This window comes from Corvus hawaiiensis, chromosome 2 (assembly GCF_020740725.1).
Source record: "Corvus hawaiiensis isolate bCorHaw1 chromosome 2, bCorHaw1.pri.cur, whole genome shotgun sequence".
Taxonomy (NCBI): domain Eukaryota; kingdom Metazoa; phylum Chordata; class Aves; order Passeriformes; family Corvidae; genus Corvus; species Corvus hawaiiensis.
The window spans coordinates 112,504,029-112,516,295 of NC_063214.1; the positions used below are offsets into that span (position 1 = coordinate 112,504,029).

General features: G+C 41.2%; 1 protein-coding gene across 18 annotated transcripts in view; it reads right to left on the minus strand.

Annotated features, from left to right (window-relative positions):
* DMD (dystrophin) overlaps nucleotides 1-12,267 on the minus strand; it is a 1,090,817-nt gene that overhangs the window by 34,593 nt on the left and 1,043,957 nt on the right. For 14 of the 18 annotated variants that reach the window (XM_048288642.1, XM_048288700.1, XM_048288689.1 and 11 more), the window contains 4 exons: nucleotides 11,090-11,256; nucleotides 8,914-9,025; nucleotides 3,791-3,927; nucleotides 2,980-3,018 (listed from right to left, as the gene is read on the minus strand). In XM_048288642.1, the coding sequence (XP_048144599.1) occupies nucleotides 2,980-3,018; nucleotides 3,791-3,927; nucleotides 8,914-9,025; nucleotides 11,090-11,256 (455 nt within the window). The remainder of the gene's footprint in view (nucleotides 1-2,979; nucleotides 3,019-3,790; nucleotides 3,928-8,913; nucleotides 9,026-11,089; nucleotides 11,257-12,267) is intronic. The other 4 variants (XM_048288670.1, XM_048288631.1, XM_048288770.1 and 1 more) reach the window with 1 other exon arrangement.

Below are 12,267 nucleotides of genomic sequence, written 5' to 3' on the forward strand. Positions count from 1 at the left end.
TTCTGATAAACTGAAGTTACCCTCATTTTTCTATTTTTTTGTCATACAGCAGATGTTTAGCTGATCTTAACTGGAGTACCATCAATGCAAGAAGTCTTGTTTTCAACATACACACAAATGTAGATGCTAATACTGTGCATAGACTAGGAAATATGTGTTAGAAGTAGTCTTAATTTTGAGCTGGATCATTCTCTTAGTGCCTCTCACCCTGGCACTGCACATGTATTTGTACCAGTACGAAGGAAGGGACAGCACTTGGTTGGGACCTACTGGGAAACGAGGAGATGTCTCTTTTTGCAGTACTGCATGGCAAAATGGCAGGCCTGACTGGATGAACATATCCCTGCTACCTTGACAGTATGCTTCAACCTCAAAAGTGACCAAGTTGTGTAATATATGTGTACTTATATATATATTTTCCAGAAGACAACACAGTGTTGTGTAACTTGCTGGAGCTGATTCTCTCTGCCAATTGCAAGCAGAGAGTGAGGCTACAGTTTCAGGTTTGTCTCCACTTCAGAATATACTGCAATGGAGATACACCTCAAAAAGCTTTTTAGAAGTTTGCTTAAGAAAGCAAACCTGCTAGAAAAGCATTGATTTGTGTTGAATTCAGCTGCTCAGAGGTACTTTTGCCAGTCTCTGAACAAACTTGAGAATGTCTGTGCTGCATTTTACATACTCTCAGTGACCACCTGTGCTAGAGTTCACAGTCCTTCCTATCTGAGCACACATACCCAGCACACCTAATCAGCTCAAACAGTCAGCAAGGCTGAGTGACACACCTAATATTTAGCCAAGATAACCATCCCTTTTATAAGGGCTCCACAGCTGCGTTGCTCAAGCTGGGGTCTGCAGGAGCAGCCTGGGAATTCTAGTCAAGTAAAGTGGTGACCAAGTGGCAAACACCACCTTCCTGCAATTCCCTGCAGCCCCAGAGACCTGGCTGGAAGGATGAGGGTACTTTTCTTTGTTCAGCATTTTAGTTGATGCTTCCTGAAAGTGTACAATCAAGTAAATTGTATCATTGTATCATCACAGTGGAAGTAAAAAGACACAAATTCTCACAACTTGGGAACTGTCCCTTAAATTCCTGGCAAGCAGAGTATCTGGGCAAAATATTGGTAATAAGCAGTCAGAGCCATTAACTTCCAACCAAAAAAATTATCTATTTATAAACAGTTCCATGTATACCACATGTTGGTGTCAGAATAGCACTAGCATTGCTGAGTACTGACAGGTGATGCTTTTCTGAGGCACTTCAAAGATTAACCAGAAAACTGGCATGAGAGCACCAGAAAAAGGCATGAGTGTAGAAAACATGGGAAAGCTTTATGATAAACTGGTTTGCCTGCTGAAGCTGGAATCACCCTGTAACTGAGAAACAGCTTTAAACATGGGTAGCTCAGTAACTTGAATTGCAGGTCAAGTGCTATAGCATGAAGGAAAGAAATAAAGTTAGTAGAACAAAATGAAGGGCAATTCTTTCCAGCCACTATTAATTTCTTGTTTTTCTGCTTCCTTGTCAGACCAGATGAAAGGACTGTGCTCCAGAAGATACCTGAGTTAGTCTGACAAAAAGTGCAACCTCTCTGTACAAATCCTGCTCCTCGGTATTTCTCAAATTTTCTTAAGTATTACAGGTGCCTTAAACTCCTCGTAGCAAACACCAGCAAACCTTCGGTGTGAAGCTGTCAGTGTAGGCACACCAGAATGTTATTACTGTAAGTAACTAGAAATAACCATGTTATGACAGCTTAATTTCATGTTATGTCAGACACAGCAATGGCATTCCATATGATCCAAGGTTTCTTTGAATGTTACTTTTAACGTTGCAATTGTTCTGAAATATAAGGAATCTAGCTCCATAGTTGCATTTATAAAAGTGCATCCTCAAGCTCAAAGCTCCTCTAGTTCAGTCTGGGTCCAGACTTTTGGCATTCTCTGTGGGTGAATTCTCAACCATATGAGGTTTGCAGTATTAGATGTGCTTCTTGGTTGCTTAAATATCCCAGAGGTAGAGCACTTCTCTTAGCTTCCCAAGGGTTTGTGCTCCCAATGAAAATTATAAATCAATATTCCAATGTATACATTTCACTCTTGTTTATTCTACAAAAAAATCAATGGAAGTGCAAGCCATATACATTTCACCATATAGAAATATAAAAAATCTATCTATTAGTTTCTCATTAGTTATCAATATGTGAATTAAAATTCATCCTTATTTAACATTATTCTAGAAGCATCCATGTAACACTAGAAGTAGCAAGTGCCACAATGGCAAATATACATCTATCTTTAGTTTATACTGAGGCTATTACTACAACATTAAGACAATGCATGTGCTGGAGTGGTGCAAGAATGAAAATCTATTCCACAGCTGAAAACCCCTGCTTTTTTAACTTCTGAAAAATACAGTAAACATTTTGCCATTTCAACCTGCCTTTGCAAATCTGAATGTATCTGAAAAACTGTAATAAAATACCCAGTGAGTTTTGGATTAACTGGGGCACTCGAGTGCGCACGGTTGCACATAAAACCAAATTATAGCTTTATCTGCAAAACTGTGTCATTCCTGAAACTGAATTAAATCCATATCACGTTCAATCTCTGTCTTTCAAAAAGCATTTAGTACACATTCAGAGGGGTCGACACTTATTCAGAAACACAGGCTTTTAAACAACAAACTTTGATAAGCATTAGTAGGTCTGCACGAAACCCCTGTTAATTAGATGAGAAATACATACTCCAGGAAAGAGTACACAGTACAAAATCCATGACTGCTGGAAATTCCAGGATTTATCTCATTCTACTTATTTGGGATCAAAACATTCCTTCAGAGAGTGCATCAAAGGAAATAACCGTAAAGAAAGAAGGAAATGATCTCATGTAAAACTAAACAAAGAAATAAACAAAAAGAAAAAGTGAGGGAGCGCAGCAGCAGTAGCAGCAGCAGCACACTTCAGCAAAAGTACTCACGCAGAATCTACTGGCCAGAAGTTGATCAGAGTAACAGGACTGCAAGACAAAAAATGAGGAGGTGAAGAGAAAGGCAGAAGAAACTCAGCAGCAAAATAATTACAGAAAGGTTTAAAAAAAAAAATCACAACAACTAAAAAGCAGAAATCCAACAGATCAACATGAATGGCTGTGAAGAGCAACCAACCAAAAAGTGGGAAAAAAACCTTGAAATCTAAAATTTAAAAAGAGAAAGAGAAAGAGAAAGAGCGAGAACAAGCTGCGTGCAATTGCCATTAAACAACTGATTAAACGTGTAAAAAACCAAAGGGAACTGGGTTAAGTCACTGATTTCTCCATGTGCATCATTACTGCTTTTTTTTTTCCATGAAGACATCAAAGTCATTTAGTAAGACTAAATTTATAGGCTGAGAAAAGAAGAAATCATCTGGCAACCTCACAAACATGGTAGCCTAATTAAAAAAATAAAACCAAGGAAAGATACCCATTTGGAAGAAAATAAAAATTTAATGAATGTATCATTAGCCTCCAAATTGCACATCAAACTTAGAAGTCTGTAAGACTGCCAGTAAGACCGTGAGTATTTTTTTTTCTAACTGAAGCTGAAGTTCCTGTACAAGGACAGGTGAAAGCAGATAAAGGCAATGGCAACTGGAAGCCCAGCTTGTGTTTTCCTGCCAGCCGAGGTAAACAGAAATGAAAGACATAAAGAGGCTTTATGCATTTAGGAAGTGAAAGGAGTTGGCACCAGCTGGGGAGCTCAAATAGTGTACCAAATGAATTGCTACTTAGATACTTCAGAGCTACTCACGTTTCCATGTTGTCTCCCTCCAAGACAGTCTGCACAGGCAGGTAGCCCATTCGTGGGTGCTTTGCAAAATATCTTTTTGTTCGAAATTTGTTTTTTAGTACCTTGGCAAAGTCACGGACGTCTTCTCCTGAAGTTGTCTGAAAGCCACAAATCACAATGATATCATCTCTCATGAGGTTGTCCCTGTTTTTCAGTTGCCTCTTCCTTTGCAGGATCACTTGGAAGAGCTGTGATCACACCAAGCAGAGCTGCCAATGGCTTGAGCCCCAGAACAGCAAGTTTTATTTGTCCATCACCGTCACCTTACAATGCACTACACAGACACTGCTAGTGGGGAGGAAGGAAGGGAAAAGAAGAAGCTCCAAAACCCTCTGACAGGTTCATGCCTCACCTCAGGTGATCTCAAGAAGACAAGCAATAATTAGATAAGAATTTGTCATTTCCTCACCTGGCTGGGGGCAATTCTCTGCCTACTTTTGGTTCAGCACTAAAATGGCTGTATTGAAGGACGCACAGCCAGTCCGTGTGTCCAGCTGGGTGCTTAACTGTCTGGATCCCAACTCTTACCACAAGCCTGTCATCTCCATCTCATGGACTTGTCAGTCCATGAAAGTCTCCAGGTACATTTTCTTCCCAGTTTCCCTCCTCAGCCTTCTGTGCCATTAATATTTTGACCAAAGGGAAACAAAAAGCAGGTGAGAGCTGCTGAAAGCTCTCAGATCAGTTATTTCTTCCTGCACCTGTTCAATGTGAAGCTAGCAGGCATTTAAGATCAATACTCTGAGGAGAGAACAACTTGCATGAAGTTTTCTACTCCCTTGCCTGCAGCAGGCTTCTCTTGCTGCTGTAGAGACCAGCAGAGGAGCACAATGTAGATTTAGAGTCCTAAAGACCAGAAAAAGCCAGGCAGAGTTTAAAGGATGTCTGCTGTGAAGATGCAAGACTTACTGAGAGCCTGACGAAGAATCGGGCAATTTCCTGATGAATTTTAATGTAAGACTTCAATTACCTTAGTCAGGCTGCACTCCCTTCTCTGAACCTTGCAGAAACACTAAACCCTGAAGTACTGTTCTTTTACAGTAAATTAAGTTCCTCCTGACCCACATAACAGTATTTCTTCTCCAGTGTATCTAATTTAAAGAAAAGAAATGAGGGAAAAGTTAATCTTTCTGACATTTTTACTGAGTTCTATGACTTCTGCTTAGAGGGGAAGGATGTGCTGGAACCTATCAGTCAAGCCAACCTTAACAGAGCTTTTCAAACAAAGATACATAGATTTTTAAAAAGTAGAAAAATTAAGGATGGTTGAAAAATTATCTGCAGAAAGACTGAAAAGGCAAATATTATCCCTGTACTTATGACACCTACGAGCTTCATGCAGAGCTGGAAAGAATTTGGCTCCCTTTCTGGTCAGTCTGTTTGGCAGAAAAATTCAGTGACTGGCAGAGAAGTGACACAGCAGAACCTATGAGCCAGTACAGCAGCATCTGTGTTTTCAAGGAACAGAGATAATGCTTGGTACTATCAAGTATCCCTTCCATAATTCATCAGAAGTAAAGACATTTGGCTAAGGGAGGGATGAAGTGTGCCCAGACCACCCAGAGGACTCTGGAAAGGAGATTTACTGAGGTGGCTCCCCACCCATGCCCCCGGAGGAGGGAATTCTCTCTGCTGAATTCCATCTGCAATGCCTGCCAGGAGAGCTCCTAACCAGCTTGTCATCAGGAGAGCATACAGAGCACATCAGCTGGAAACACAGAAGAACTTTCAATATTTAATCTTGGTATAAAATAGATGAAGCACAGCTTTCTGTCCAGTTGCTCACCTGTGCCATTTATAACCATTTATTAATGCCCTGTTTCTGATGTTGAGAACACTTTCTATTGTATTGAACTGTAATTTGGATTAAGTGTTTTCAGGTATGATTAGCAATGAAACATTCTTTGCCTCAACCTTCCTGGGACTGTTCTCCCCCATCTCTACCCCGAACCTTTTCCATGATAACTAAACAGCAAAACGCTGTGTTTGCACAGAAACATCCTGATCTAGCTGGTACCCCAAGAATCCCAAGATGAAAATATATCTTCTACTGACAACTAAAAGCATCAGGCACCTCTCATACGATCCAACTGCCATTTAAAAAATATTCAAGGAGCACAAGAAAGGCAAAGAAAATATGATTATTATGTGGACAAGATGATAAACTGAGGCTATTTTCAGCCAAACCTTCTGATTTACTCCACAGATGTTTTATTACATATGATTTTCAGAGTAAAATCATCCAGACCAAAATCCCCAGCAGAACTGGTTTATGAGGAAGAAACAGTGGAGTTTCAGCATCCCAGCTCTCTTAAATCAAAGCAACATATAGGCAGCTGGGTTGAGCATGTTCCAAAACTATTCTGAAGCCAAACTATTTCATAAGAAATAGTTCATTTTATTCACATAGGAATAGCTTTACCATCAGCTGACTTTTCCCAGTTTGGTGTAAGAAAGTGCCCTACCAACCCACCTCCCCCGACCTCAGCCCTGAATGGAAACCCTAGACGTAGACAGGTCTATCAGTTTGACACACTTCCTCCCAAAAAGGCATTTTTTATGTTCGTGTGTCACTGTTAATTAAACCCTAACAGAAAAATCATCCTGCATTTACATCTCAGTCTAGAAGTTGTCTTCTATGCTTTGTTTGAAACCTCTTTAAAAGCCGTATCTCTTTGAACAATACATTGAGCTGTGTTGCTTTCAGGAATAATTGTTGCAATTTTTCTGTCTAAATGAAAATCAGGCAACTGCCTTGCCCTTATTCTGACTCAACCTTTTGCAAGAGAGGGAAAATTATCACATCCCTCAGGTATTTAGCATGAGTTCTCAAAACTCCCCTAAGCAGAATTAAAGACTGCAGTGCTCAAAAGTTTCTTGATACTAAGAGGGAGGGAGAATAAAAATATCAGAACCCTTCAGTGCGCACATCAAATTATTGCAAAGATACTATCAAAGAAGGCATCACATGTCTTGTGTCTGCCAAAATACATTTTAAGGGAGAGATTAGTGTGGAGGAAGACTGATAAATGCTCTGCCACCTGCATACTCTTTTTCATTTATTTAGAAAACAATTACAAACTAGACATAGCTTCAGTGGATGTTCAGTCCCCCAGTACTTGGGTAAATTTTTTGTAAGAGCAGCAACACAAAAAAAAGTGGGGCTTGCTGTGTGTCACATTCGCTTCCCCCTCCACCGCAGTTAATCCTTCTCTAATTCAACTGGCTGCCTGTGCAGCCAGGCACGGCACATTAGCACGGGTTGCTGGAGTTCAGGGAAAAATCTCCTGGCTGTGAATGGTTCTTTATTCTGAACCAGCAAGCTGGACGTGGTGGCAGGTTTTCTGTTCACCACCATGTCCACCTCTTAGTAATCCGTGATCTCCAGGGAGAACACAAACCTGCTGGATACAGCATTGCAGTGAGTTGCTGCAGGCTGGAGGTGGGCCTCATTATCCTTTTTTATTTCTCTTTCCTCAAAACACATCAAAAGGATAAGAAAATAGTTGGAATATACTGGTTTGTGCACTCTGTGCACCACTCATAAATCTCCCGTGTTGTTTATTAGCAAGGGTAAGAGCGGCAAAGTGCAAAGCAAACCTGCACCCAATCCAGGAAGGAGGGATTCAGCTGCAGGTGGAAGGGAGGCTCCCGGGCACTCGGTCAGTCGCTCACTCACCCTGCCTACGACTCAGATCATGAGATTCTGCTCTAGGAATGCCTGCAATGGAGAAGTCTGTTCAGGCCTGCCCGGGCAGCGCCAGTGACTCCCTCTGCCTTGTGCAGCAGTTCAGGCAAATCGCCTTTCCAGCAACCTCAGTCCCTGGGGGACAGCGCTGAAAACCACAGCCAACAAATACTGAGGAAGAGCCAGCAAATCTGCATTGGCTGCCCTTGCAGAGATTCCCATGAAATACTGCCACTGAAAGGTAAAAGTCAATAGATAATGCAAGTAACTATCTGTAAGTTAAAATTAACAAAAATTCTGGATTTGCTTCACCATAATATTTTAGGGGAATAAATTTTTTTCTCTCCTATTTAAATGTCTAGGAAAAGCTGAGAGTCTTTACTTCATTTTGGCCATGCCTTTTTGCTTGGAAGAAGATGTAAGGACTGTTCATATAATTTTATGAGGCTAGCCCATGTATAATTTTGATGCTTTATTTTCACTATTTATGACTACCAGCAGATGAAAGACTAGGAATCATCCTATCTCACCAGGAAAGGCTGGCCAGAGTGCACTGCTTCAAGACCAGCACAAGCAATAGCAAAAGCAGCTGAAAGCTCAGTCTTGCTACAAGGTGGAAGTTTAACTTGAGAGCGCCTCTAATTTATGCCCCTTTGTACTGGTCCCGAGAGGCCGAAAAGAAAAAGAAGCACACTGAGAGAGAAATGCAGAATTTCCTTTGCCAGCTGTCAGGCATGAAAGAAATGTTTATGTAAAACCAATTACTTTGGGAGCCGTGAAAGAAGGGTGAAGACCCTGACCACACCATCACTGCAGCACCCTGCACTGAACACCCAGGCTTCCCCCTTCAGAAATGAAATCCAACTGGCAACCTTGAGATCTTCCCTGGCATTTTATATCATCAAGTGATCATACCATATTTACATGGTACAAAAGTACCATGAAATACTGAAGAACTTAAAAATGCAACCATAGTGTTGTGGGGGACACCAAGTGAAGTGGCAACCTGCTGAGGAAAGGAGGAAAAAAAATCATACAGTAATATGGAGGAAACCTTGGGACCTAAGATACGAATGAGTATTTGCACAAATCACGTGCTTCCAGCAGGATCCATAAAGTGAGCTATGGCACTGAACACGAACAAGTTCATTAGCACACAACAGTACCTTACGACACAGAATTGTGCAAACAGTGAGCTTCAATTTGCTTCAAACCATTGGAGTATCCCTGGCTAAGCATCAAAAATTGCTGGCATGTATAGTATATAAAACGAGATTTAATTATGGGGGAGGGAAGAAAAGGCATCCTAATGCTTCATTACCTTGCATATAGGAAAAGAAGCTTTTCCTTTCTATGTAAGAAGGGACAGTTAAGGGTCAGTAAAACAGCTACTTACTGGTGTGCAGTATTCCACCATGGGATAGTGCATTTTGTGACCTTTTGCAACACGGCCAGAGAAGAAGCAACTTTGGCAGATGTCATAGTTAAAGTGCTTTAAACTTCTGTACCTAGAAGAGGATAAAAAGAAAATTCACGGCTTCAGAGCCTTGTATGTGACTGCTTCGTATCAGCCCATCAAGTTTTCTGTGTTAGTAAATTCTCTTCCATGAGATGTCACACGGTGTACAATGCCCAGCAATACTCCTCTGCCCTGAGGGACAGGTACTGCTGCTTCAGATGTTTGTCAAAGATCTCAATCTTCAAAAACATTTCTAATACTGGGCAAAAGAGAAGATTTCTACACATTCACTCACCTGTAACATAGGAAAGACACCACCATACTTTTTATTTCTATAACACTAACTTCAGATCTTTTGCTCTTCATCATGATTCTTAAAACAGAATGACCTCCAGGAGGAAAAATCAAGAAAGTAATACCCTCTCAGTAAGTCACTCTGGCAAGCCCCTTATGTCCTTCCTAACACCTCTATAAAAACAATTTTCCTGTAGAGCATTCCATCCATGCAAAACTCCAAATGCACTTTTGGGCCATCATTTAATCTCATCAGCTCTGTGAGGCAGCTAACTGTTGTATCTGCTGTGCTGAAGTGGTTGAAAGAGCCAGAGGCATAAGGGTTGTCTTGTTCCAAATACATGAAGCAGCTCAGCCACAACGACCTCAAAAGAACATTGTTTTACATGAACTGGGTGCACAGTATTAGCTTTCTAAAAGCCTTCCAATACAGTATCTTTTTGTCAAGTGTGTACACAGGGTTTCAATGACCTGCAAAGACTGAGAAAAAAATCTGTGACAGACAGATTCTACTATCATGATAATAGATTTGTTATATAAATTTAAGAGACAGATGACATCAGTCAAGTAAAATTAGACACAACACAGAGCTCCAGTGTCCACTTCCCAAGTTCTCGGTGCTTTCAACAGACTATCCATTCACTTGCCATCCTTTGATTTTTCCAAGGGCCACATTTTTCATTTCCACCTACTTGTCTTTGGCTGGTTTATACAAAACTGTGTAAGTAATACAGTAGCTCACAAACCGTATCTGGGAATGGGAAAATCAGACTTTGTGGATGTACTGAATTACTCACATCCAATCCATAGATCTTCCTCAGTAATATTTATCACTTCCCAGTTAAGGTATTCACAGGGAATAAAAGCAGGAGGAAAAGAATTTAGATGATTAGAGCAACAGCCTCCAATTCAAAACAAAGCAATAAAAACCTTCATTATTTCCCCCGTTTCCCAGTGGCTGTGAAACTATAGCAGAAAGCACTGCCTCACTACATGCATAAAAGCAACATTCATATGCTTCCAGGTTAGGGCAAAATGATGGCTTTTTTGTGTAGCACTGCTTGCTGCTGTTATCTATCTGGGTTTTGGAAACAAAATTACAGAAAGCTCTTTGTAAACAACACGATAACATAGAAGGAGAAATGCCAATGGTAAAAGAAGACTGCGTGTAAAAAAGGCAGAAACCGTACAAAGCAGCTATTTCGAAGCAAAGTGATAAAACAAGTCTAGGCATAATTGAAAGTGAGTATTTACTTAGCCCTTAAGTGGCTTCTAAACAGGCACACCAACACACAGCCATTTTACAACACAGTGACTTATTCATTGCCATAGTAACCACAGTGTCAATCCAGATGTTTAAATAGACCAGCAACATTTCCCCCACTCCAGGTTAATGTTCCACCAACATTCTTTTGCTGAGAAACGCACATGTAGCTTTTACATGCCTGAGAATTTTCAAGGCACTTCCTGCTTTATACTATAACAGAAAGGAATTCATTAGGATCCAATTCAGAAAATGGAACCGCATAGGACACACTGAATGTAAGGCAAATTGTGTCGGTTGTGCAATCCAACAATGCTTTTGTTGAGGCATGGAGAGACTGGGATGCAGAGGAAGGGCCATATCTTAACTTGTCCTCTTCAAGACTCACATCACTGTACCCAGTCTAGGTGCCACTCTCCCTCATGCCCCCATCATAATTATTTTTTCCAAGAACAAAAGGCATATAAAATGAAGCTCCTGGTTTGCCTGGCATCAGGCAGAGCTCTTGATCCACAAAGCAGAAGCACATGGGACCGAAAGGGAGCAAGTCCGTACCTGAATCCAATAATGGGGCACTCCTTACAGATGTTACACTTGGCTTGGTGCTTGGCGGTCTCAGCAGCAGCTACCCTGTGCAGGACAGGCAGCCACACCATGGACTGTGGTTCCAGCCTCATCCAGTCCAGGAAAAGGGCTGCTTCAATCTCTGGTTTGTTGTTGGCCTGCAACACAAGGGGAAAAGTGACAGGGGCTGAGCACAACTGATCTGTCTATTCACCATCTAATAAACTGTTCAAGCTCTTTGCTTCTTGTCAGCTCCACATCTCTTCTCTGCATATACACCAGCTTTTCCCCCAGTCCAACTACTCATTAAAAAAAATAAAATAAAAAAAAAAATCCCCAAGATCCTGCCTTCAAGCCAGGAACTGAAAACTATTATTAATATTTCACATCTCTCTTTCTCTTATTCCCTATTACATTAGACAGCACTACCATATCCTTTGTCACAGACAAAATCATCCACTTACAGGATCACCTTTGATGCCTGATCTCACATTCCCTGTCTCTCTTATCTGAGCCTGCATAGCACTGCTTCTCACCTATTTTAAAAACTTTTATCCGAGCCCTAAAAATTGCATATCTTTTGATCAAAATTCCTCTCTCCTTAACATCCTTCATTATCACACTGACCTTTCTTCATAATGCACATGTAAGAAAATAACTCAAATCCCTCTCAAGCCTGTTGTTGAACATGTAAACCCTCAGCCTCCTTAAATGCCTCAAACCCCCTCTTCTCACCAGATCTTCTTTAAATTTCCCATCACTGACTGCAAACACAATGCAGTTCTGTCCCACAAAATACAATCCTCATATTCCATTACATCCCACACTCATCTCTGCCAACAGCAGAAGAGCCTATGAATGCTTCACAGCAAACCCATTCCTCTGCTGCCTTCCCATCCCATCCCAACCAGTGTGACATTTCAGGTTTCTCTTCCATGGTAACTTCAAGGCAGCTCAGCCACTGAGCCATATCCCATTGTGCCACCCACCATGCACGCCCCAAAAAATGATACATTGTCCCTACCCGGAGCACCCACAGTATGGAAAAAGAAAACAGAGACAAAACCCACAAGAAAACAGGGGACAATAGTGATCTCTGTGCATGGGCAGAGGTCACGCTGCACCAGCAGGCTGGACACTGCAAAGAACAGTGCAGAACAAAGGCAAGG